Source organism: Mauremys mutica, chromosome 24 (assembly GCF_020497125.1).
Source record: "Mauremys mutica isolate MM-2020 ecotype Southern chromosome 24, ASM2049712v1, whole genome shotgun sequence".
NCBI lineage: Eukaryota > Metazoa > Chordata > Testudines > Geoemydidae > Mauremys > Mauremys mutica.
In genome coordinates, this window is record NC_059095.1 from 4,149,221 (window position 1) to 4,176,914 (window position 27,694).

A 27,694-nucleotide genomic window follows, 5' to 3' on the forward strand; every position below is an offset into this window, starting at 1 on the left:
GAGGAAGCTTCCAAAACTCTCTGCATTTCAGTCATTTGTTTGGGTCATTGACTGAAGTTTCACACACCTGCTGCCACAGGCAGAGAGGAAGCTGTTGAACGCACTTGGGATTAGACCCTAGACAAACAATCTTGGCAAACCACATGGATTTGTTTGACCGTAATATTACTAGACAAGAGAAGGAAAAACTGATGAGACCACAGCTGTGTGAGGATTGAAGACTGGAGAACCAGGGTCTTAATACACAAGCCCTTTTATAACCATGCTTCCGCCATCGGGAACCTTTAGTAAAATCCTCTTTCAATTGAGTATCAATTACTTCTAAAGAAAATAGTGCTACAGAAAGCAGTGCAGCTGTACGGGAGCATGCGCAGGACATGGTATTTTAGACAAGTCCCATTAGGGTTTCATTTATTCAGTGTTTTTCTTTCCGCTTTTACACACACCCAACAATGAAACCACTCTGATTAGTTGCCATACAGGTGTGTGTTTGTAGTGGAAAAGGATTCCGGACCTCTCAAGAGTACAATGAATGAAACCAGCACAGGATTTCCCGGGGCAGACCACGTAAAGAAAAGTTGCATTCATATTTCTAGTCCATCTTCAGTGTTGTTCTCTAGCATTTACCCGTAGATTATGCCAAATGAGTTTTTTCTGCACACTGGGATGCATCATTGACCTACAGGGTTTATTATAACATTAAATGTTTTTGGATGTCATGGAAGCTTGGAAAAAATGATTTTCATCCGTTTCTGTCATCCACAGCTTATTACGCCCTTCAGATGTTCAGGGTAACCAGATTTGTTTACACTGTATTAGCATCTTCATGGAAGTAACAAGAAAGGCCTTAGTACTGAAAGCAGCTGTGCACAGGAGGGGAACACACCTGGGACACCAAACCAAAACACACCCAATAGCTTTCAAAGTGGCAGCACTAGCGTACTGGCAATTTTTAGAGGTAGAGGGTATGGACATCTAAGAATCCAGAGTGCATTCCTCAGACTATAACATCTAACAGCCAATAAACCTGAACTCTGCCTCCCTTTAATATTCAGTATGTGCTTAAAAGATTCCAGAAGACTGGGCACATGGCCTGCCCCCCCCACCATACCACAAAGAGGTGTGAAAGGATTTTACTCCTGCTTTTTAAGTACCAGGACTGTTGATTCTAGTCTTGCAGGAAGATATGGGTGGTTTATAGGGTGACCAGACAGCAAATGTGAAAAATCAGGAGGGGATGAGGGGGTAATAGGAGCCTATATAAGAAAAAAGATCAAAAAATCAGGACATCTGGTCCCCCTAGTTGTTTATAATGAGCTCTCATCCCTTCATTGAAGAGAGGGTCTCAAATCTTTATCAGGGACATCACTACTCCAGATGGCTAGTGACTGGAATCAGTAAACATTGTAGGACAGGCTGCATAAGATCCGCCCCCACATTTAGTGGTTGTGATGTCATCTTCAAGTCAGTCTCCCCGGGCCAGACAGCATCAGAATTTCTCACGTTAAAAATAAAAAGAAACATTGAAAAATTCTTAACAGACCCGCAAAGAAGCTTATTATGGCCCAAGCCCAGTCCCTCTCCCACCCGCCATTAGAGACGACATTCCTAGACCAACTCATCGACAAGCTGCAACTGGGGACAAGACAGGTGGCGTATCCCTTGCTCCACCTGACTTGTTCCCATTTGCACAACACAAAGCATTGCCAGGGAGCTTATGCAGACACATGGACCCAGACTCCCTACAGGACTCCCGGGGCCTACACACAAGCCCCTAGTGGCGTTTAGCTTCAGAAGGGACAGCCCAAATGGAAGGGAAATTCTCAAGACTCTACCCAGCGAGAGAGACCAGAGACGGTGTCAGGCAGGAGCATTTTCTTTATTTACATATAGAAAACAATTTCCCAAAGCATCATTTACTTCAGAGGAATGAACCTAGATGAGTGGGTGGCACCGATACCAGGTCTGCCGTGTTTCACTGGCTTGTAGGTGATGGAAAACTCGCCCAGGTAGTGGCCAATCATCTCGGGCTGCAAGAGAAAAGACAGGATGACTACTAGAAACAGGATTGATCTGATGTGACAAGCAGCTGAGAGCCTAAAACAGGAAAGTACCCTGCAAAGACCTTGACTTACCAATATAACTACCACAGTAAGGAACTCCTAGCGTAAACGTGGCTTCCACGATGCTTAGACCACTGCAGTTAGCTACAGCAATCCACACTGACAGACAGCCAAAGGAGGAGGAGATGTTCAAAGGCACAAGTGGCAGTTATGATTTCATATCCCAGGTGTGTGTCTGCCATCTGTGCCTTTAACCCCCCACCCCGTGTCCAACTCAAACATTCCCCCAACCAGAGAGCCCAAATAGGTTGATCTACCTTAAGCCCTTCAACAGGCTTTCAGGTTAGATTTCAACCACAAACAAAGCAGGCAAAGAAAATGTTGGTCAGCAGTTTAATCCTTCCTGGTAATATCAGATCACGCCACACTGCACCTGCTGGCTACTTCATTTCCAGTTAGATTTGCAAGTCAGATTTCTTGATACAGCAAGACACACTGGGCTCTGTAACGGAGCCCCTGCTCTGTCACCACCAGGCAGGTGAGCATAGGGGTGAAGGGGTAAGGACTGTCCCAAAGGGTCTGTCTTCATTGCAAGAAGCAACATGTTCTTAACTCCCGTTAGCTAAGCCAAGTTAAGAGCAAGCTTTTTGTTGCACTGCAGACAGACCCTTCCCCTGATTACTTCTCTCATTCACAGCAGCACTATACACAACTGATTCATTCACTGATTTACCAGGCGGGCAAACAACCTCTTGCAAAGCTTCAGGCTAGGTCTTAACAAGCTAAGAAAAAGCCTTGTATGCAGCACATTCCCTGAAGTCAGACACCACCTTCTCAAAGGAAAATAGAAAATGATTTCATGACAACAAAGTTTTGGGGTGTTTTTTTTTTTTTTAAAAACAAAACAAAACAAAAAGCTCCCACAATAACCTGCCTCATATACAAAGACTCTCCTCCAAGAGACAGAACTGGCCAAGGTCCCAACTGGAACAGAAGTTCAAGCAAATTAAAGGGCAAATGGTTTACACTTTCGGAATCAATCCACTGCAGGAAAATTCAGGAGCAGAGACGGGGCCTAAGGAAGCAGGATGCTGGTAAGTTTCTGGTGCTATCAGGCAGTATTTAAACCTTTCGCTCCTGCACAGCTCACCTTGATTTCCACCTGGTTGAAGGTTTTGCCGTTGTATACGCCGACCATGCTGCCCACCATCTCGGGGAGGATGATCATGTCGCGCAGGTGAGTTTTGACTACCTCTGGCTTCTCCATGGGAGGGGCCTCCTTCTTGGCCTTGCGAAGGCGCTTCAGGAGGGAATGCTGCTTACGACGCAGGCCGCGGTTCAGACGCCTGCGCTGGCGAGCGCTGTACAGCTGCATCAGCTGCTCGCTGAAATAACAGAGAGGACCAGATCAGCTGGGGGGGGCGGGGAGGAGAAGAGATAGCTCAGCGGTTTGAGCACTGGCCTGCTAAAGTTTCGGGAGTGAGCAAATCCATAGCCTAGTACTGCTGAGGGCATTCCAATGAGATGCAGAGTCATGTATCAGCTATTAATGATGTTCATTGTGGTACTGCTTAACGGTCAACCAAGAATTGGGTTAGGTGCTGTACCAACACACCAGCAGATGATCCTCGCCCCAAAGACAGCCAGCCATGACATCAAGGCAGGCCACAAGGCGAGTGAACAATGTGTGACAACTTTTTGAGGGTGGGTTTACTTAGAAGGGGGTTAACTAAATGGAAAGAGAGGAAGCGAAGTGGATAAGGGGGGCGGGGCAGGCAGGGAGCAAAGCTGAGGCGAAGAGATTGAGAGATGGAGCAAACAGCCAATCAATGCAGAGCAGCCAAACGTCCAGAGAAACTGCAGAAAGTTTACTGAATGGCCAGAGGTCCCTGCTCTGGCAACTTCCCTTCCTGCAAGCTGGAGTCTAGGGCTCCTCTCTGCAGCTGGACCCCACCTGGGTCCTAGCGCTCTCAGAGTTAGGGTGCCCCTGCACAATTCTGGGTCCATGGAATGCTGGGCGAGTGGCCCCAGTTTGACACCACCCTCCTCCCACACTCTGGTATCCTTAATTTGGACCAAGCGATACGAATGAATATGGCAAATTACTTCTACCAGAACATGCAAGTAAAATAGCTGACAACAAAATGCTGCTTTTCTATAGCCGTTTGTATTCAAAGATTCCAGATCACATCACCCATATTAATGCATTTACCCTAAATTAAGTCTCCAGGAGGAAGACTGATAGTACACCTCTACCTCGATATAACGCTGTCCTCGGGAGCCAAAAAATCTTACCGCGTTATATCGAACTTGATTTGATACGCTGAAGCATGCACCCCCGCACCCCCCTGGAGCGCTGCTTTACTGCGTTATATCCAAAGTTGTGTTATACCAGGTGGCGTTATACTGGGGCAGAGGTGTATCTTTATTTTACAGATGGGAAAACTGAACAGAAGGTATGCCCTTGTTTTTAGGTTTTTGCTTGAGCAGATAGAATGTTTTTTTTTTTCTATCCAAATTAAGGAACCACAGCTTGATCCCAATGTACACTTGGTTCAGAATATGGTCCACTATCATTGTTAGGAGGTGAGAAAATAGAAGTCATATAATACACTTGGCCCCAAACTATTTCACAATCCTGTTTAAACCTGGCTACTTCTGCAGTGAAGACAAGGCCTACTGGCCTGGTGCACAGAATTTAGATATCTTGATTTCCAGTCATGGGCTCTCGCCACAAGACTTGCCTGCATCTCTTAACATAACCTCATAGTTTGGTTTGGTAACAGGGGAGAAGGATGCCAATAAGCAAGAGTTTCTTACTAGGACATATCGAGGAGCTGATCCAGATCGACACCTCGGTAGGTGAATTTCCTAAAGGTACGTTTCTTCTTCTGTTCGACTTCCGCCTGGATTGAGAGAACCGGAGGGAAAACAGATGAGGCCTCCAAATTACAAAGACATCCAAGCAGGCGTGATATTCTGCCAGATACCTTTGCTGCCCTGCTCTCATGTGTTTACCAGCCCAGTTCTTGCCTGCCTTTAGGTGTTATGGGGGAAGAGGAGCACATGCATAGTAGTTCATTAGTCTCTGTAAAAGTGCTCTGAAGAATATAAACGCTGTGTATCATTCATAAGGATTCACAGTTAGATAAATGTTAATGCTCCTTTCACTTTGGAGCACACAGACCTAATGAAACACCCCCCCAAGGGTGAAGCATTCCCATGGCTTAACTGGGCACATCCATATTCACAAGAGGTTGGTTACTGGACACAGCTGGAGCCGGTTTAGCCGGGAGGAGCACAAGGTACAGAAACCAACCCTGCTCCGCATGCTCCCATAAGCTTCACAGTCCTCCACAAACACACCTTCAGCCCCATACCCAGCCCTACAACAATCCACCCCTCCCCAGAGTGGCCCACAAGTTCCATCAGCCTCCACCTGCAAGCACCCCCTCACTCCTTTCCGGGCCCCCCTCCCCCCACACCGCACCCCCCACACTCCTCCCCCAGCCCCCCCCTCAGTCCGCTCGGGCCCCCTCCCCGGAGAAGACGGGTGTCTCCCCGCCCCCCCCCAGGGCCCGGCCCGGGCTGTAGCAGCTCAGCCAGGCCCAGGCCAGATCCCCCCCATACAGCCCCAGGCGGGCAGGGGGCAGCTCCCTCCGGGGGTATCGGCACCCGGAGCTCCGGCCGAGCCGCTCCCGAAGCGGATGGAGCCGGATTAAGGGCTCCAGGCCACACCACTATGACCCACCATCTTGGCCGCGTCTCTTCGGAAAGGGCTGATCTCGTCCGGGCGGCGCCTGATATCGCGAGAGCAGGGCATGGGCCAGGCCCCACCCACTACGGCTTCAGCGCAGCGGTTCCGCCCTCACTGAGATTTAAAGGGGCCGCCGCTAAAAGAAAAATAGAGTGGGCGGGTGGGGAGAAAGGGAAGCGGTGTAAATCTCGCAGCACGTGGGGTGCCAGCAGCTACAGGGCTCACCTGTCTATTTCTAGGGCACCTCCCTACCCCAGACATACCCCAAAACCCTAAGGTCTCACTCCTACTGGCCCCCATCTCCTCTACCAACCCTCTCCCACACTTATTCCTAAAGTTGGCAACACTGGGGGCTGTTTTCTTAGCACCCCCACTCCCCTTCTCTGCCTAATATTAATACTAATCACAACCAGTACTCAGCTACCTGCACATGGGGTATTTCTTGCAGCTTTTTGCAGCACTCAGCAGAGAGATGAAGTAATAAAGGGACCGTTGGCAACCCTACTTGTTCCCCCCACCCTGCTCCAGGCACCCACTTCGCCCAGTCCGCTCTGGGCACCCACCTAGACTAGCCCCAGCTGAGCACAGCCCCCACCGTGGCACAGGCTGATTAGGTGCCCAGGGTAGCCACCTTGGGAACCTACTCTGGGTACACACCCAGGCCCCTTTGGCATCCCCCACCCACATACAGGTCCTTATCCAGCTCAACCTATCACAGAGGGCAGTAACAGGTCTCTTAGGCCCTCTGGCTGCTGCCTGGCTTCTGCCCCAGAAGTTGATGCCCCACCAAGCCACTATTCCATGCTGGAGATGTTTGACCCCGTCCTCAATCCAAGCAAACATCCTAGAGAGGTCTGCCGTCTGTCTGCTCCCTGGAGGTAGGGGCTGTGTGCTGGTTCTTCACATCCCACCTGCAATCCATCACTCCCGAGGTGGCTGCTACCTGCCAAGTATTCACCCACCTGGGCCAGCCCTAGGCCCCCACAGATCCTAGCCTATACCTCAAGGGCTTTTCACTGGAAGTGGGTTTCAAAGTAGGCATTTCTCAAGGTTTTAGGAGACTCCCCTGGACTGTAGGCCAGTCCTGGCTGTCACCTTTCACCCACCCCAAAGATGGCTGCAATTCAGTGATGCTCTGTGCAAAGAGCTTTGGGATCCTGTGGCACAGAAGATACTCTAGATCAGACATGTGCCCACACCAGAAACAAATATTGGAACCTCCCCCCCTCAACTTGGGAAGGAAGTGGGGAGATGTCCAACGACATGGGATTGAGATCAGGAACCTTTTTGGGTGTTGTGAAAAACAGGAAAGTTAACTGAGAATGAGGGCAAAAATAGTATGGAAATAGCTATTGGTTAAGCAGTTTCTATAAACCATTTCCCCAGCCCATGCTTTGCATAAGTTCACTGGAGGCTTGGGTTAGGAGCTGATCGAAAATTTTCTATTAAAAAGCATTTTTTTAACAGAAAAATGCCTTACTAGGTAAATGGAAATTTTAATGGGAAAGATTCCATTTCAGTCAAACTGATATTTTTAGAGGAAAAAAATAGTTTAAAACTGAAAATTGTTCAGGTTTCAATTTGTTTGTTCAAAGAAAAGCTGACATTTTTTGAGAAAAATAAAAACAGTCCCCCTCCATTTTCATCAACATTTCTCACAGAAAAAAAGTCACTCCCTGATGGATTCTAGTTGTTTGGCTAGAATACAGAGTTGAGTCCTTGTGAGCTTTAACAACCAAATTAATTTTAAGATAAAAAAAGAAAATTACAGAAAGGATATTTGATAGTTTTATTTTAAATGACTGTGGCTCAATAAAACTTGAGTGATCTAACTTAGCACAGTGGGACCAATTCTCAGTTACTCTATTCCTGTGCTTGGGGATATGAAGAGAAGAGGGACTGTGTCACCTGTGGTCTCCCCATGTTCTGAGTACACAGAGGCGCTGCTTGCCCCCTTGGTGTAAGTTAGATCAGCCTCTGGGCTGCTCTAATTTATGCTGTTTTTCATAGCTCCCTCTAGGCCCTAGGAAGCATCGAATAGTCATAATCACAGTACTCTGGCTATGCCTACAATCTGCCCCCCTACGCCAGTGGCTGGGAGCAAGGCTGTCAGGTGATTTTGAGTCCTTAGGCTCTACAAACCAACCATACAGATGCCTGGGCAGGGTGAGTTTTGGGAGGGTGGGAAGGGGCGGATGGAATCCCAGGAAGATGAAGAGGCTGCAGAAATTGGAAAAAAAAAAAAAAAAAAAAAAAGGCGGTGAGGAGCAGATGGTTGAGGAGAATCCCCACTGAGAAAGGGCAAGGCAAAAGAAATCCCCACCAGTGCAGGACTTACCAGAACAAGACATCAGGTCCAGGTGGAGGCAGAGAAGCTGCCGTAGAGCTGAGTAGGCTGTAAAGCAAATTAGGGAAGGTGCTAGTCCCAGGTAGGCAAGTAGCCACCTTTTAGAAGTAGAAGAGACCACTCGGCCATTTCCAAGTGGGAATCATGTCTGATTAAATGGCTGGCCCCAGCTGAGACCACTATGAAGGATGCTCCACTTCAGAGCTAGGAGCTCTGCTTTTTATCCTTTACCTGGGCTGAAGCAGAAATCTCAGGCCTCTGGCTTCTCTCCTTACTCTTCCTTTTTTCTTGTCTCCTATTCCTTCCTTAGTCCAGATGGAGGGAGAGAGCAGGAAAGATGAGGCAATGCCTCTGTGCTTCCAAGATGAGGCAAAGAAAACCTAAGGGAGGCAACATGGCTGCGATTTATATGGGTTTCAGAACTGCTGCCTTCTTGCTTCCCAGTGGGTGGCACCATAAAACTGTCCATCCTTTTTCAACTCGTCTAGGAGGGGAGCAGAGAATGTGTCTCACACATGAGGTAGGTCTTCAAGGCAGAGTTAACCTGGGTTCTTACTCAGGTGTTGCCCCTACGCCTTCTCCCATCCACACACAACACCCTCTCACCTGAGTTTGGTGGTGCTCTGAACCCAGGCTAGCTGGCAACTTGGGTGCTGCTTTCACTCAGACTGGTCCTCACCCACTTTTAGTTTGAATGAGGCCAAATCATTCAAGTACCGATAGTCCCCCAATGCCTTCCCACAATTCCCTCCCTGTGCCCAGAACAGACAAGTGGCCCCTCCCCCCAATTCACTGGGAAAATCACAAAGCATCTCAGTTTACTGCTGCAGCAGCACAAAGAACTATGGGATATGCCCCCAGAAGTCGGATAGGGCTTTGTACTAGTCTAGACACCTGAGTTAAGTGCAGTGAAGACATACCCAAGATCAGATTTCCTAATAGAACTGTTCCTCCAATACCATCATTGGGGCATTTCTCTCTTGCTCACAGAATTTGGAGGCTCCAGCCTACTGCGCTTTGTGAGATGATTCACACATAAGCATTAGGCCAAGGTGTGGCAGATAAATGCTGGCTCAGCTCTTAGCACAGGTTGATTCAGTTTCTGTTGCTGGGCAGAGCTGCACTTCAAACAGATTTAATGGTTTATTAAACAAAACCTGTCCAACCATTTAAAACATTCCCCTGACGTGTTGCAACTCCAAACAGCTGAAGTGCAGGAGAACTGGAAAGCAAACCTGGTCTAGAAATTCAATGCATCCAGTCAAGCTTGCATCTCCAAGCTGCACGAAATACAAGATGAAAAGCATAAATAAAGGAGTTAAGATCTTCTCCATTCTCTTGCCCTTCGTTGCAGTCAGTTACACCAATGCAACATGAGCGTACAATGCTTCCAAGTCAGACACCTAGGATTTTACACGCTTTGCTTTGGTTTAAATGACCAAATGTAAAATCCTTCCATTCTGATTTGGAAATATTTTCCTGCGCAAGGACCAGGCGAACAGTGAATTGAGACCCATGACATTTTTACTAAACTCATCATTGTAGGAGTTAACATAGGGAAGAGTCTTGTTCACTGCAAGTAATAGCCAAGATTTTAAAGACTGAGAGCCACTGCTCTGAAATATCACGCCCATGTAAAGGATCTCAAATTGGACACCCAAAATCACTAGTCACTCTGGAAAATTTAGGTCTCTTGAGTTTTTCTTTATAGATGAGCAGGCGAGCTAACAAATAGGTCTACGTTCACAGAGTACTTGAGTAACTGGGTCATTAGAGATGCATTCAGCATGGTTTTCAGAATCGCAGCCACGTTAGTCTGTATCCGCAAAAAGAACAGGAGTACTTGTGGCACCTTAGGGACTAACAAATTTATTTGAGCATAAGCTGTCGTGGGCTACAGCCCACTGTAGCCCACGACAGCTTATGCTCAAATTAATTTGTTCCCCACCGTAGGCTGGCAGTGGAGAGTGAGCAGATTGCTGGCCATAATGCTGTTTTTGCTTTAAGCTTTGTGGTTCATCTTCTGCCAGTGCCTGCCGTGCTGCTGAGGTGGCATTTGTGACACGAACACAACAGGAGCACAGTGCCACTGCAAGATCTGCTTTAACTCCCCATTTAACAGTGATTGGACAATACGGACACAAGCTGTTTAACATTCAGATACCATGCTTTAGCACCGAGAACCAGTGTAAATTAATCCACTATAGAAACTAGCCCCCAAGAACAGCTAGAAATTGCACAGGAACCTGCTTCACATGGTCACTCCAGTTTTTCCTTTTGCAAAACTGGGGGCTCACTAAGAGGTGCAGAGGGGGCTACAGCCACCATTCTTCTCTGGAGAGGGCAGAAATCGGGGTTAACCTCCCTATGCATTATTCATCTATTCAACTAGGATAGTCTGTGCATCTATCCTACCATTTAAAATCCCATTTTAGCATTTTTCTGCTTGCCTCACCCATTTAAAAAAAATTCTAGTTCTACCCCCGAGTTATCAATGCTCAACTAAGCGCCAGGCCTGGAGTTAGCAGAAGCTAGTGGATTCTTGGTGCAGAGCCTAGGAGTATCAGAGATGGGATCAGAGGGTAGTGCTAGCATCCAAATTACAAACAGACACACAAACACACAAGAGCCTTAGTTTGATTGACTTGAATTGTCTCCTCCTTAAGTAAGTGTCACAGAGCTTGTCATATTTGTACTGAGATTACAAGCATAACTCACACACAGCAGGTAGCAGCAGAGATGTGAAACGCTGCAAGTGAAATTTTCCAGCATTGATAGAACTACATTAACTTGTGTTCAGAAGCTTGCAACTAATTCATCCAGTCTCTAAAATACTGACCCATAGCCTTCCCCAGATGTGCCAGTTGTCTCTGCAGTACAAATTACTGTGCTGTACAATGACAACACTAAAAGCAGGTTGGAACTAGACATGCAAAGACACGGAACCCAGCCCCGGCTTGCAATCTACACAATCGGCAGATGGAAGGTTGAAGGACATCAAGAAGCAGCAGAGCAGAGCTGGTGCTGCAAAGTTAGTTCTCTGTTTTAACACTAAGGTTTACAGGCCAAATGAAGTGTTTACAGAACTTAGCAGAGGCACTGAAAATTCAGGTTGGAGGGAACACCTCAGAACAGGAGGCTGCATGGAAGAAAGAAAAGCAAGATGGGGGGGTTCAGTTACTTGCAGAGAGATAGGTAGAAGCCAAGTTATGCAGGGCTTTGAAGGTAAGAAGCTTAAATGTGACACAGAGGTTCAGGGGATGCCAGTGAATGGGTTTGGGGAAGATCTGGGTATAATGGGGGTGGCTTCTGTAGGTGTAGATTTGTGGTAAATATTGGATGTGTGGATGAAGTGTCACACAAGCCTACAAGTTCAAACTAGTTTAGTTTGCACTCTGAACCATATATGAACCCAGCTCTGTGAAGGTGACAACACAGTTCATTAACTCCCTACGACCTGCCCCTGAAGCACTTTCTTGAATAAAGCAGGTAGCTCACATACCAATTTGCAAACAATTGGAGTTTAATCCACTATCACTGCTCAAACCAGCACAAAGCTAATTCCTGAGGAATTATGCAGTGGAGGATTTTTTTCAGAGATCAGATCCTTGATATGGGGAGGTAACACTACCTGGACTTGTATGAGGACACATGAGAAATTAAAAGGATATCCCAGAGAACACATATATAAAAGCAATGGCAATATATATCAAAAGGATATCCCAGCGAACACATATATAAAAGCAATGGCAATATATATCAAAAGGATCTCCAAATCTCAGAGGAGTTAGTCCCACCCTCTTCTTCGAGATAGATATATTCTTCTGTTAGACATTTATGTACTTTGATCTCACCTCTTAAATTAAGAGCTTGTATACGTTTACATGTTACATTTAGGATTTAAGATTACTTTGCAGCCTGATAATCTTGAAATTTAACTCACCTTTAATTCTAGACTAAAGTATATCACTGATTTAACATGCTAATGCTCCGTAATGCATCAATTCCTGCTTATAGTCATGCACATGTAAGAGACAAAAGAGGGTTTTGGAGACTCATAATGGTATACTGTAGATTACCAGTTCAAATCCAGGTCAGGCTGGTACGGACCTAAAGCTACTGAGGTTCTTCAGTAGCCTATGAAAGGAATTTAATGCTCTCAGTCCAGATCCTACATCAGCCCAATCATATCACTCGCATTACGGTCTGAAAGGGCATGAAGAGTGCATTATGCTTTCACTTCTAGGCAGTACCTAAAGGTCCTGGTTGAGGCACAGGGCAAACAGTGTGCACTGACTCTCTACCCACAAGGACTTCTTTTCCAGAGCTGTCAATCTGGCAACTTTCATGAGAACCCAAATTCACATGGAAAAATTTGTAAGAAAAAAAAATGGAGACAGGCTTATGTTTCTAATCCAAATGTACTTCTCTTTATTCAAACCAGGGGTAATCACTGGTTAGTGCAAAATGCACCTAAACCTTTTGCCTGAGGGAAATCTACATCTTAACAAGGCCTCCGTTAACCCCTAATGAAATCCACAGAGGATTTTAAAGAGTTTGAAGCACAGATCTAAATGCTGTACTTCATAAGTGACACTGTGCATCAACAAGTCTGCACCTGCATTGTTACCAGTTCTATACTGTCAGGTAACAAAAGCAAAATACACTCAGTAGATTTCTTCTTTTAACTCCCAGAGTTTCTGGACCAACTGCCCCACCATTATGTTAGAAGTAAAGGGGTTGAAACTGACCATCACTTCCAACATTGCTAACGGAAACCCTGTTTTAAATTAAAAAATAAGCCAGCATACATAGTAGAAAATTTCTCTTAAAAATTTCACAATCTGTAAATGTATATATTTTTCTTTAAACATAAAAGTTTACAATATACGGTAAAACAAAGGCTCAGGAAAAATAATTTCAAAAAAAGAAACCTGAAGTTTTGAATTAAAGCTGAAGACATTTTTAAAACCCTGTAGTTTGAACCAGTGACATTTTCTTTATTTGTGCTGATGGGTTAGAGAAAGGAATATATTTAAAACCTGCAGTCCAAACACCCACAGCGTTGCCTTCAAAAGCCATCCCCCCTCCCATTGCCCTCCCCCAATGTTGTTAGATTTTTTTCCTCCATCAAGTATGTGATTGTCACAAGTTCAGAAGTCTGGGATTCCTGGGTTCAGCTGCTACCAGATATCCCACTGTGGACAGGATTCCCTGATTGCCAGCATGTGCTAGCGTCTGTAGGGGTGAAATCCTTGCACATTATGGTTCTGTCCTCGTCCAAAACCACTTCCTCCTGCAGGTGGGCCACTTGATGGTGGCACCGAGGGGCCTCCATAGGAGGGGGGCTGCTGGCTGGGGTCGGAGAAACCTTGTCCAAAACCGCTCAAGTCTTGTCCATAACCTGGGAAGAAGAGGAAAAGGCTGCAGTAAGCTTCTATTACAGTCCACACGCTCAAAGGTAGAGGCTCAGCACCATTTCAAAACTGATGCCACACACACCAATGCACAGCCTTATGAACACACAGATTAGATGTGCTGATCTAATACCCAGATGATAGTTGCTTTTACATTTGACCAAGTTATTTGGATTTGCATGTAGAAAATACAGGAACTGATAAAAGGCGGAGAGGAGAGGGGACTGAATGCCTAATTGGAGATGGTGCTTTTCACTCTATATCAAATCTTACCCAGGCTGGTGGTGACCAAAATGTCATGCTACTGCTGTTCAGAGGCTTATGTAAAGTGGGTTGGTAGTATCTATTAGTCCATAATAGATAAGTGTTCATATTAGCAAAACTAGCATTCTGTCAGTTTCAGCAGAGGTAGAGAAGATTAATGGGGAAACATATGTCTGAAAATTTGATAGTTACTATAGCTGATGTTTGTAACTGAAAGGAGTTGGTGAAAGATTGTGATTTTCAATTTATTTTGTGTACAGCCAATTTTAGTTTCCTGTGTATGGTCAAGTTTTCCTTTGCTGAAAAGACCCCTGTAAGTTAACCGTAGGAAATTGTTTTAAAAGGAGTTTTAAATACTAGGCCCTGAATGTATTTTTTTTTTTTTTAAGACGATGGTTGCATCAGAAACTGGAATTTTCTGAAATTGTCAGTTAAAAAGCCCAAGTTGACAGTGTCCCTTTCAAAGGCTGTGGTGACTGGACTCCCATAAACTTCCATCAAATCCACAGACCAGAATCAGGAAGCTTGTTATTGCTGCTATTGCCCCCATTATGTGGTTAAAAAGGGAACTTCAGCTAATTGCCATTCAAATCCAACACCCTACCTTGGTGTTAACTCGCTGCACAGAACCAGCTGAAATAAGCAAATGGTGTGGCAAGTTTCTTCTCAAAGGTAGCTCAAAAGAACAGCAAAAGCTATTTTATCATCTGCTTCCCACATAACTTAAGCAGGCAGACTATATTTCCAATATAGCAAAAACACTGAAGCAACAGATAAATAGTTATACTGGAATAGCCATCCCTTCTGTGTACCCTTGCTATTCATACTTACACAACCACTGAGTTAGTCTAAGCTGTTTCATCAGACTTACTCATTTTAAATCTAAAAGTGAGCTGTCCCTCTGTGAACTTTATGCTCATTTATTCTGTAAATCAGTATCTTTCTGACAGGGTAACACAACTAGCTTCCTTTCCCTGAAGAGATCATAAAGGTAACTACGGAATCAGGAGACTTTTACCTCCTACCACATCTTCCTCCTGCCTTGTCAATGAGATTGTAACCTCCATTCTACGACATAATCTGGAGCTGAGGTAAGAGATTTTGGAGCAACAGGTTTAGAGTAAGCAGGATGACAGAGGAGACAGAGACACCCTTTCAATTTGGAGGAAAAAACTAAATTCCTGGAAGGCAAATGGATGTGTATTAATAGTAACTTACTAAAAAGTTAAGAAATCTAACAGAATATTTCTAGTGATTAAAATACAACTGTCAGTCATTACAATGGCATCAACGTGAAATTCCACTATGCAAGACAGCCTTGTTAAGAATTCTGTAATTACTCAGTAGATCTCTGTGACTCAAATTTTTTCTGCACACGGTTAAAGCATGTTTAACTCTGCTAATCCAAAGCAACAGTCTCTTGGCATCTCCTCAGTATTTCAATTTCAAGCTCTGCCTGTCTCACAGGACTCACTACCACTAATGAACCCAACAATGCATTTATCATGGGCTTCCCCATTTGAAGATTTCTCAAGCTGCTAAGTCAGCCATTTTTGACACAAAGATCAGTAGTCAACCTTAAATGCGTTAATTTAATGCCAAGTGGTGGGGTTCGGAGTAAAGATAATCACATTACTCTCACCAGCATTATGGCTTGCAGTGAAGAGTTACGAAAACCAGAGCTCTGCTGGTTTGTTTGCCACAAAAGAATCCAGCAGTCAAACCAACAGCCAATTTTTTTTGGGGGGTGGGGTGGGGTGGGTGGGGGGCGGACTGTTCTTTCCTCCAATGAACTATCCCACCATTGGTCTGCATTGTCACTTCCAACAGTGACACACAGCTGATTCACAACTCCAGAGTGACCTGGTTTCTAAGTCAGTTGTGTCAACAGTAGCAGGCGATATTGACTCTGTTGCTTAGGGTAACTAAAAGCAATTTGCTTACACAAGAGAATCTAAGTCTTGCCAATGCAACATCTTGGGAAGTGAACAGCAGCAGAGTCATATTCCAACGACGCGTTTTTACTTAGGCCAACTAACAGATATTTAAAGTAGATTATCCTTGAATTGTAAAAAGCAAACATTTCCAAGCCACCATACTTATCTCACCCACCCTCAAAGAGAAGAGACCCTGCAAGAAACAAAAGTTAATTTCCCAAATGCAGATAAAGTAAGAGCATTGGTTGTAAATAGGCTCCACCTACCTAGGATATATCACTGCTCAGCCTGACCATAAGAGTGTAAACAAAGTATTGGCGCGTAGCCTGAAGGGTCTTGAGAATAGGTACCCAGCCCTAGTAAGAAATGAGGAGACCAGGGTGACTAACCCCAAGACAGCCCTGTACAGAGATATAATTTTTTTGGGGTGAGGGAGACACACCCTTGTTAGAGTTTAATTTACTAGAGTGTTTACATTTATCTCAGCTGTAAACATAGCAGCATTTATGATGCTGTGAAGCCAGGATGAATCTGTAAATGCCAAAATGATTAAATACTTTGATGCCTCTTTAAAGTCTATAAACTCTATGCATTTAAGTGAAAACATGAAAAACTTGTTAACTGCCTTTTGTATACCAATGCTGCTAGCTGAACTGCAAATGACATATGAAGTTCCAAAGATCTTAAAGAGGTTAAAAAGATCTTAAACATAGCTTTATAAACATGAAGAGGTTATTGACTTGGGTGGTAATACACTAAGTTGAACACTTCTGTCACTATGTACGTATACTGTGAGAGTGCAGTCTTGCACAGAAGTAGTTTGCTTTCTGGCATGAATTTTGGGGTGAGAGATTAATCCCACTAATCCATTTAACAACATTATCTAACCCTCTTCCTCCTCCCAAAAAAATCCATTAACCGCTAAGGACTAACTACAACCAGCATTTCGCTGTAGGAAAAAATGTCTCCAAGATTTATACAAGATGCAGTTGGTACTACATATTCCTTACCCCAGACACCCCAACTATCCCTCACAGCATTGTTTTGAAAGTCAGTCAATTAAACTGAGTGGTGAGTTTTTTTAAATGATAATTGGAGGTTACTACATAAAAGTCTTGCAACAGGAACTTTAGAGCAGAGTTCCCTATATGGAAAGTTTATATATAATCAATTATGCCTTTGCTGTTTGGATCCATTTTAATTATTGGTATTAAAAGACTTGGCTACCAAGTCTGAGACAAGATAAATTTGTATGCATCAGTTTTTATTCTATTCAGTAAATGTTTCCCCTCATACATAACAGAGGCACATTTTCAACAAGACAAGAAAATCTTCCACCTGAAGTCAAATTGGGGGAACTTTCAATCCCAGCTACTGTGTGTCTATGACACAAGCTTAAGAACATCTCTATCGAAACCCATCATAACTCTAACACCCTCATCTTATGTATGTCAAGAACAACTGAAAAGCTGATCTCCTATCAGGAGTCTTATACTTCAGATTTTTTGGACTACAGAAAATCCATTCAAAGAACTTTATGAAGCAGATGTTTCATAATGAACAGTTTCTGCAGGTATTTTATATGGGACTAGTAGGTCGTGCATAAACACAGGGGAAACGTGGTTAAAATGCAGGGACAGCGTGGCCATTCTTGATTCCTGGGCTCACCTTGTGTATTATGCTGCCTTCAGAGGTTACCAATGGCCAGTGATCAAGAAGAAGGCACACCCACCCAGTTAATTGGGCAATGCTGCTCATGGAAGGCTTGGGTGCAAGGGTAAAATGAAAGAACTCCTTCCTGATCTCCACAAATAGTCACCTTTCAGTCAGTAGCACGAGACTTTGACTTCCCATATTTCGTCTTACTGTAGCTAACCTACGAAATCATTCTTTATCACCTACTTGCAGCAATGAGCTCCAGAGACTGATAAAGTTTTCCCTAGTAAGTATCCATTTTTGTTTTAAATTAGCTGCATCAATTTCAACAAGTCTTATGAAACAGGGACAAAAGGGGCATGCAGGTCAGATTTTGCTCTACCCTTTATTATTTTGTCTCAGTCAATTCCCGTTACTCTAGAGTAATTAGATACTACTTTTAAGTATCACTATTCTTCATGCTGAACCCTCCCTCTTATGCAAGCCCATCACTCAACGATTTTCAGTGCTCTTTACTCTGTGCTTTGCTTCAATTCTAGTGCATCTTCCTTGAGGTGAGATTACCAGAATTCCCTTTGGCTGCTACTGTGTTAACCAAAGACATTTCAACAGAAAAGGAAGCAAACTACTGAGCACCTTGCAGTGTGAAATTGTTAGCTGAACAAAAAAGGGTTTAAATTTGAGCATTTGGGGGAATGCAAGTGGTGACTTATCCCACCACTGCACAGCTCTTTAGAGCGCCAGTTATTTAGCGATTCAGGAAATGGGCAATACTTCAGGCAGGGTAGGAATGAAACAATTCTGTGATATCAGAGTACTGGATGTTTTGGGGGCCCTTGAGAGCTGGCACTCCCACCATTAGTACAAATGCTGTCAGTATTAATACACTGCTCCTGGAAACTGTGACTTTTCACCAAAACATTACGAATAAAAGGAAAGCAGAACCTTGGGGCTGAGGGGAAGGTTGCCGCTCTGAGTGTATTTTATATGCAGTTACTTACCAAACTGGCTATAAGGGAATTCTGGCTGAGCAGTTGGGGGTTTGCTCATGTCCTGAGTTGCCTGAGATGGTGGTGGTGGCGGTGGGAAAGCTAGTGGTGTTGCCCCAGGAGTGGCAGGTGGAGGGGGTACTCCAGGAGGGGCAAACTGGTCAGGTGGAGGAGGTGGAGCACCATATCCAAAACCTGATAAATAAGAGGCAGAGCATAAAATCTGTGACATGTTACGAGGCCAAAAGCACTTGGACTTTTCACTTGGCTTCAGAGTAATTTAACATTTTGTTACTAAATCCGTTGTAAGGTGTCTACAGAAAAGAGATTAATTACTACTTGTTGCCTGCAGCTGATGTAAAGGGATTGATTTAACCATCTCTTGACAGTCATCCTAGCCACAGCTAAAGTCATTTAAGAGATGTGAAATCTTACACCTGTTACACAGACTGCATGTGCTTAACAGCAATTGAAGCATCTTACCTAGCAAAAAATAGCTGAAGACGTAGCCACAGGTACCGAAAGGTGTACTGGGGGAGCAGGGAAAGGCATGGTGAGATACTCCTCCAAAAAGCCTTTCATCCATCCAAATAAGGAAGTCGCCAAAAGCCTCAGGCTGAAAAATCCTGGACAGGCTGCTCCCCCAAAGCACAAGAATCAGAACTAACAGGTGTATAATGGCTGTGCAAGAAACTCTGGATAATTAAGGGTATCTTTCTGCCAGTTTTGCATAGGAATTTTAAAGGAACGTAAAGGAGTTAGGTACCCAAATCCCATTTAAATTCAATGAGAGCAGAGAGCCTAATTTCTTAGGCTAGAATTTTCAAGGGAGCCTGTCTCTCTAGTCTTCAACATGTAGTATTACTATCTCGAATACCTCAGTTCTAGAAAGGAGAGGTCAAAAATGAAAGTCCTCAGTCAAAACATAGTAATACACCTCTACCCCGATATAATGTGACCTGATATAACACGTTCTGATATAATGCAGTAAAACAGTGCTCCGGGGAGGCGGGGCTGCGCACTCCGGTGGATCAAAGCAAGTTCGATATAATGCGGTAAGATTTTTTGCTACAGCGTTATATCGAGGTAGAGATGTACCATAACCTCTCAGTTTGTCTAAGTATTATTTATATGATCAGAATTGACGGATTAAAAGAAACATGAACTGAAAATATACTGATTTCTAGTTACAGTACAGAAATATTTGAGTGGATCCACAGGTGGATCAAGTGTGAAAGACTACAGTGAATTCACAGAAAGGCATGAAACAAAAACAGAACTGACTAAAACCCATTCCTGTGTTCAGTGGCACATCATTGGTTCGAGACTCACAGAAGACACTTACTAAATGGTGGAGGGGTGCCATAGCCCTGTGGGAACCCTTGTGGAGGTGGGAATCCTCCAGGAGGCGTAGAAACTATGTATGAGGTAAAAGGTGGTGGAGGAGGAGGGGCTCCTCTTCCTGGAGGAGGTGGTCCATACCCACCTAGAAAATCCAATACAGAGTTGTGAGAACAAGTGGTGCCTTCATCTAAACTCAAAGACAACTTTTTAATACTAAGTAAAAATTACCCCAAACAGAATAAAGAAGTTGTTACTGTACTTGGAACCAAATTCTGGGACACACTACTCCCTCTATGGATACAAACTTTGGGAAATGCTTAGAGAACCCTGACTGTAAATAGCTCTACAGTTCTCTTCTTTGTATTTAATTTCTTGATGGCCAGTATCAGTTTAACTGCATTATCAGCAAAAGGATGTATTCCAATTCCCAACACTGAATAGTTAAGAATAGAACTGTTCCCCCATGCCCATATTTTTTCCAATACAAACTCAAAAGTTGAGTTTTAAAACTGGCTTAGAAGCACTGTACTTGAGAAATTTACAGCCACCATCAATTCTATTGAAAAGCAGTTTACATCTGCACTACCAGTTGGCCTTTTCTACAGTTTACAATATACTAAACAATCAAACTTCTGTTACCTACTTACCAATTGCTTGTCCAGCTGGTACCCACATTCCTAAAACAATGAAACAGAATGATAGTTTATCCACTTACATATTTAAACTGTTCTATTAAAAATGGCATATAATGCGATTCTGAAAAAAGTAGTGTTCTACTCTACATTGATTAAAGAGCTAATGCAAGTAGTGTCCAGGAGTCTCAAAACTCAAATTACACTCAGTGTTCAAATTGAGAGAATATTCTAGTGTTAAAAGTCATTCCATAACATTGTTTAAAAAGACTAAGGATTGCAAAGGTGAAGCTATAGATACAAGGTGTTTCAAATATAATGCTGATAAGAGTTATCATTCAGCTATTTCAAGTGTTTTGGAACCAGGGAACCTCATTTTATATTTGCTGCAGTGTGAAAGTAGAAAGTTTAACTTATTTAACAGTTCTGCATTTAATCTCTCCCACAGACTGATATAATTATACCTTTCCCTACAAATAACCAAGATGAAAGTGATCTAGTTTCTCAATCCGAGTTTGCAGATTAGCAAATCTGTGCAGACTGCCAAAGCCTCAGGTGCAACTTTCAAGTTAATAAGTATCATGGGAAAACAGTAAGCCATCCTATGGGGGCATAATGGACAAGGTGATGCCACCCCCTATCCCCAAGGTAATAATTTCTCATATCTGAGAAAGGCAGGTTATATATTCTGTTAGATGTCTCGATATGCCACCTCATTTCTTCATATGGTATGAAAACATTCTTTAGATGAATTCAACACGTTTATTGTGTGCCCAAAATCTTGGTTTTTTTTTTTTATGGTATTCAAAACTAAAACAAGCATCTGTTCCTTCCAGCCCTAAAGGGCTCAAGCTAAATCAAGAAAATTATATGCATTAAGTGGTCCCCTGCATCACCACTAACAACTAACCCTAGAGCTGCTTGTTACTTTTCCAGGCTACACTAAGTAATGAAATACAAAGACATAAGATGCCTGTTTTCCCTTCATATTTCACTCGTGGTTTCTCTTGAAACTCATTTCAGAGTTCATCTTTGAAAATCTGTGTTCCATAAATATTTTTAATCAGGGTCCCATGCCACCCACATTCCCACAGCTACAGAATCATGGAATTCTCTCTGACTTCTCCCCATTACTGGGTAAAAAGAACATGCTGATTTGATACTCCTGCTCCCCACACTTAAACAGAATGGATGAAGCACCAATCACAGTAATGATCCCCACTTAATCAGGTTGGGGGAAGTTGAGAAAATAGAACTTGTGCTGCCAAGACCTATTGATTTCTGCAGCGTGTAACAAAAATCATCCTGAAAAAATTAAACTAAGGAAAACCCCAGGCAGAATTGGGGAAAACAGATGCAGAGTACTTTAGTTCTCTCTGTATTACGTCACTGCATAGACGGCTTCACTCCACTTGGAAGTATCTGTATCACTAATGAGATGTTACCTTTTGAAAGAATAATGCAAGTTAAATGTGGTCTGTAACAAAACCATGGCTAGTGACAGACACTGCCAGTTTTAAGGAAGCCAGGAATCACACCTTTGACTCTAGCTCTCTGAAACCCCCCAAAAGAAAATGTACCTTGAGGGCTGTATCCTTGTTGCCAGGTAGGAGGGGGCTGACCTGCCCAGCCATTGGCAGCACTTGGCATGATCCGGCTTCCCCACTGGCTGGCACCTGGTGGCCCTGGGGTTTGGCTTTTGCTATCACGAGGTTCTGCACGTTTTACCTCCACCTAAACAAACAGATTAGCCATTTAGGAGATGATGTAGGTTAGTTCACCCCCCTTCCCTTCACACACACCCTTAATTACACTTAAGACTACACTTAGCACCTTATGACTTATGTCTAAATACTTAATTATAAAACTAGTTAGGCCAGTAATTAAAAAAATGTTTCTCAGGTACAATAGATGCGATAGTAAGACATTACAAGTCCTATATCAACATATATTTAAAGCAAAACATGTCCTACAAACAATTGCTGTTCCATTATATAAAGTAGTCATTTGCTTGCTCATCTTAAAGCAGCAGTACCCTCTTACAATGGCTCTTTGCTAAAAATGTACAGGCATAATCTTTTTAACTTAGTCTTTAGACTATTTTTTAAATGTTCACTGTGACATTTACAAAGAAGAAAACAATTTTAGTAAAGATCTTTCCACAAGCAAAGAGTCCACTCTGAAAAAGGTACTAATGCTTTAACATTTAAGGATGATTGGGGTTCATTTGGAAGTTATAGTTTAAACCCACCCCATCTACCTGCAATTTCAGCTCTGTTCATACCTGAGAAACACACATTCGTTTGTTTGGTTTTTTTACTTAGGTTTTATTTAAATGTCTAATGGAAGATAAAGACTTACCTTCCCCAGGCTAACGCTTAAAGAATCTCAAATAACTCAAACAATGTCAGAGGGAATGGATGTGATAAGAGAATCTTACATTACATCTAACAAAAAAGTAAACAAACATGCAAGTAATAAAAATGGACAGTTGAGTCAATAAGAAGCAAATCTTCATACTGTGTTAAGTCAGTGACAAAAACCTTCCTGTTTTAAAAAGTGTTAATAAGCCTCAGTGCTTAACTTATTTCATTTAAAGATAAAATGTCTTAGGGCCCCAAGGCATCAAGTGCATCTGACCTACTTAAAATAAGCTCCACATTCAATATAAACCTCAACAAAAAAATCCAATTTCACTCAGCACTCATGTATGCTGAATTAGTCTTTTTTCTTATTTTATGATTAATTTTAATGGATGCCAGAGTACAAAGAAAATAAACCTCAATCGCTAATTGGCCTGAGTAGTATGGAAAACAAAGTACTCAGAATTCTTCCTGCTGTCTTTAAACCATTCATATTACAGAACAAACAGGAAATTGGCACAGCACAAGGACAAAGGCCTCCCTCCCCTCCTCCCCTTCTTCTGAAGATGCCCCAAGGACATTATACATGACAGTAACCAAACCTCTGTCAGCTGAAGGCCCTGCTAGAGAGGAACCAAGGGAATTTCTCAAAGAATTCAAATTAATGAGTCTTAACTCATTTTCCTGAAGGGAATTCGGTTACTGCTTACAAAAGCAAAGTCCTGCTCATAATTTAAAATTTCTACTTTCAGTAACATATGGATACAGATTCAAAATCTTGAAACGTCTATTAATAATCAATGAAGGGGGTGGACTATCTAATGTTACATTTATCTAAATGGCAGAATTTCATTAACCTGTAAACCAGCATTTGGAAGTGTTAGACTGCTAAACTAGGGATTGGAACAACCTAATACAAACAAATTTTAGGATCAAGGTGAGATTTCTAGACCTGCCCAAGGCCAAAGTTATAAACACTCAAAAGAGGAAGAACTACCTAGGTTTCTTTCATGCAACCAGGGAAGAAAAATGCATATATTTGTGCATGTTTTAGAGCAGGTCATGCAATAAATAGTTAAGGTAATCCCAGAAAATTATTTCAACTCTGATGTCGAGCCTGTTCAGGAACCACTGTATAGCAAATAGAGACCTAAAGAGGCACTATTAGTGAGTAGAAATTGATTGAAATACCTCAAGAACTGATCACATAAAAGATGATGACACTTTAGAGACTTACAGGGGGCTCACAGATTTACAGAACCATAAAAAAGTAGCTGTGGCATCCCTTGGTTCTGTTCATAAATGGTATACTGCCTTGCAAGCTGTGCTCTAATTTAAGTAGTTCTTCCAAAGTTTAAGGTAATATCAGTGAAAAAGCAATGGATGTATAAAGGATAACAAGTAAATAAATGCTCCAATCCTGCAAACACACATATAACTTTACTCATGTAAGTAGCTGCATTGATTCAAATGAGATTACTCAACTACTCACAGTAAGAAAGTTACGCATGTTCCTCCTTCCAAGGTTTGGGTCAAAAGCGTGCTCATGTAGATAATTCATTTGTATTAGTTGGTAAACCATTCTTTTTCTCAATGTGACTGTAGTTTCAGTGTATCGAAATAAAGTAGTAACCCTTTAAATATTTAATTTTGTAACAGTGACTTTTTAAAGTGCTTTGTATAGAGCACTGTAATCTAACAATGCAAATTTTGCACTAACCCACAAGAACACGTTACCTGTCAGTGAAAAATGCCTGAGAGATACTAGGCTGTAGAAATCTTTTGAATTCAACATGGAAAAATGTTTGAGTTAAAGGAATATGACAAAGTCCTTTGGTTTTGATGTAAGTTTCTTTGGGGTACTTTTCATTGTAGATTTTCAACAGCCTTCTAACATCTATGTTTTCAAATTCAGGGTAGCTGTATAAAGCTGCAATATTTTCGATTTTACCAGAATTTCCCTTTTAGAAGCTGTGATATTCACAATATAATTAAGATTTAGGAATTTCTCTCAGGAACTACTTATTCATTCTACTTTTAAATTTTCCATAGGTGAATCTTAATGTTCACAGTTGATTAATACAATCAAAAAGAGTAGAAAGGTGGAATCCCTCACCTATCAAACCTCCTTGTGCTGACAACACAGTATGAAGATGAAACAACCAGAGGTCACTTAACTGCATTGTGGTTAAATACTATATAGAATATGTGGGTTCGTATCAAAGTTTCACAGTAAGTGACCCAATTTTTAAAAAAACCAATCCTTCATGATGTTTTATGGTCTTTTTTGGGTTAAAGTTTAAGACTATAAAGGCAGATCCCCTCAAAGTGCCTCAAAATTTGAATATGAAATGCACATCTGAAGGAGTGGTATGTTAAACCGAGCCTTAGCCAGCTCAGAGATTTCACTGGGATCTCAATTTACAAACATATGAGAATTAAAACTAACTTTTATCCCTGCTGCTGAAAAGGAAAATAGTGAGCACTCATGTAGCAGTGCATAAACCATGACTATTCATATAGTCAATTTATTCAGATACAAATTCTGCTCAAATGGAGCAGTTTGCTATTTGTATAATGGTCAAGGACTCATCTGAACTATTTAAATTACTTGCATAAATACTCAGGCCTTCAAGGTCTGTTTCCTTCCCATGGGATAGGCAGCAAGTTAAGGAGAGGTTCCCCTCATATCCATTATCTTATGCAAACTCAAGGGACTTTCCCCATCATCATGGACAAAGCCCTGAATTTGGATTTTTAGGATCTCCCCTGTTTAAACCACAAATTACTATTTCACCAGTGAAATTGCCAATTGCCCAAGACTTGGTTTTGTCTTAAGGTAAAATAAAACTACAACTACACACTTTTTTGCCCATGATGTCGTGAAAATGCATGTTGACAGCCTGGTCCACTGATTGTTCGTCCTCGAAAGTAATAAATCCAAAACCTAGCCAACGACGAAGAGTGAATCAAGGTAGCAGGGTGTTGTGACACAAAACAGGATGATGAACAGTATTAGGGGCGGACCAAGGGTTCAAGCAGGGGCTTCAGATAACCAAGGCTTGTGTTATGAAGTTCTCAAAAAATCAGTCCTCTGAGAAAACTGTAGTGTGTACTTTATATATAAATTATCAGGCAACTATTGCCTCAGCTTAGTTTCATACATGCAACATTACAAACTGAAACAATTAAAATCAATGTTTAGTTTCTTATATCTAATCCATCCACTAAAAGGAGTGGAGAGATAAACACTACAACCCTAAATGTTACTGTACCACAACTTCTAAAAACAATGTTTGTGGAACAGCAGGTTAAAATAAGGCAGCTTTGCTCTCATCCTTGAACCAAAATTTACCTAGGATTAGGAACCCAGGTAAAACTTACCCTTATTACAGTTACTAACGCTGCAAAGTAACCCCCCTCTCCCCCCCAAAAAAATATTATGTGTGTGTGTGGGGTATTTACTTTCTTAGAAAACAGTACAAATTTAAAGGATTTTTTTTTTTTGAAATGTAGCTGATAAAGCATGAGAATTTTTACCACTCCATGGATGAATGATAAGCTTCAGAAACTAACAGCCTAGGTCAGAGATTCTCAAACTTCTTACATCTTAACACAGAGAGCACTTAATGGACATTACCCCTTCCAATCATAGCTCTACTGTGCCAAATATAGCAGTTGCCACACAGCAAATGAGAAGTATTTAGCTGTTTAAAGTAACCAGTGTTGCCTTAAAAAAAACAAAACAAAAAAACAAAAACCAACCACCACTCATGTCTCTTGCTTGTCAATTCATCTCTGCTCAATCTGTTCTGTTGCTATCCCTTCCCCTTGCTGCCTGGTTCCCTTCTTCTTCAATCTCAGTGTATGTTCCCCAGGAGCCTTTTGCCCTGCACATCTCTACCACTGGTGCTCTGGTGTTCCTAAGGGTAACTCATTTTCTCATCTATAGCAGCAATCCCACTGGATCCTCCTAGCATCCAGCTGCTTTTACAGGCAGCTGGGTTCCAATGCCCATAGAAGCAGCCAGAAAGGAGAAGGTACCAGCACCGTGTGATCTGAGAACTCTCTGCAGTCACAGTTTAAGAACCACTGCGCTTAGGCTGTAGCTGCTGACACTGCCTAGAGAGTGGCAAAGTAGTGGTTAATTTCACAGAACATTAAGGCTGAGTCATGCCGTCAACCACTCACTGCTGGTGGAATAACCAAATCCCAGGAAAGGTAAGAACACATGCAGTATATAACAGTTTTGCCATTCTTTAAATTAGCTATGGGGTACAGCAGTAAAATTAGAAAAAAAAAAAAACCAAGGTGCAGCATCAAAAGCATATGGAATATGGGTGCATTTCTGCTTTTCTGAAACCCAAGATTTCCCCCTTGGTTTGCATTTTGCTTTGCAGCTAGTGCTGACAGCAGCCATATATTGCTCTAAAGCGTTAAACAGAAATACAGTATCTATAACAGTTAGTGTCTCTCTAAGCTTATCCAACTGGGTTGGGTAAGCCCAAAGAGGCCTATTGTAGAGAAGGTTTATATATAAAATACACAAAGATACAGGCCAAAATAGATTCCAGCAGGTCAAATTCTGCTGTCAGCAACAAGAGCAAAAGACATCACTAAAATAAAATTAAAATAAAAGGAAAAAAAACTTTTAGCATTTCCCACACACAAGAGACTGGCAGTATAAACGAAGTTTTGTTGGTCTATGATGAAAGCAGCCTCAAAACTGAAAGCAGCATTTCATCAATATATTTGTCTGAAGTTAACAGGAATTCTCAGCAGCACTGGAGTAGAAGGACGACACATTCAAAGTCTACAATGAGTATTAGATCAGTTTAATATTACAGCCTTCCATCTCAAAAGATGAGGGAAAAACAGATGATACCCATCCAACTACTGAGATGGTCCATTAAAGTTTGTTCACA

General features: G+C 42.5%; 2 protein-coding genes across 7 annotated transcripts in view; both read right to left on the reverse strand.

The window, feature by feature from the left end:
- Positions 1 to 1,860: 1,860 nt before the first annotated feature.
- RPS15 (ribosomal protein S15) lies at positions 1,861 to 5,930 on the reverse strand. The gene is made up of 4 exons (XM_044998282.1): positions 5,815 to 5,930; positions 4,884 to 4,969; positions 3,214 to 3,448; positions 1,861 to 2,030 (listed from the first exon to the last, which is right to left on the reverse strand). The coding sequence occupies exons 1-4, from the start codon at positions 5,884 to 5,886 to the stop codon at positions 1,917 to 1,919; spliced, it is 507 nt and encodes a 168-aa protein (XP_044854217.1). The 5' UTR covers positions 5,887 to 5,930; the 3' UTR covers positions 1,861 to 1,916.
- A 6,644-nt stretch (positions 5,931 to 12,574) lies between these two features.
- The window catches only part of DAZAP1 (DAZ associated protein 1), a 35,150-nt gene continuing 20,030 nt past the window's right edge, over positions 12,575 to 27,694 (reverse strand). For 2 of the 6 annotated variants that reach the window (XM_044998253.1, XM_044998252.1), the window contains exons 7-12: positions 25,634 to 25,716; positions 21,987 to 22,140; positions 20,422 to 20,451; positions 19,776 to 19,916; positions 18,443 to 18,625; positions 12,575 to 13,571 (exon numbers count right to left, since the gene is read on the reverse strand). In XM_044998253.1, the coding sequence (XP_044854188.1) occupies positions 13,399 to 13,571; positions 18,443 to 18,625; positions 19,776 to 19,916; positions 20,422 to 20,451; positions 21,987 to 22,140; positions 25,634 to 25,716 (764 nt within the window). In that variant the 3' untranslated portion in view covers positions 12,575 to 13,398. Of the gene's footprint in view, positions 13,572 to 14,866; positions 15,030 to 16,051; positions 16,142 to 18,442; positions 18,626 to 19,775; positions 19,917 to 20,421; positions 20,452 to 21,986; positions 22,141 to 25,633; positions 25,717 to 27,694 lie in introns of all 6 variants that reach the window. The other 4 variants (XR_006575169.1, XM_044998254.1, XM_044998255.1 and 1 more) reach the window with 4 other exon arrangements.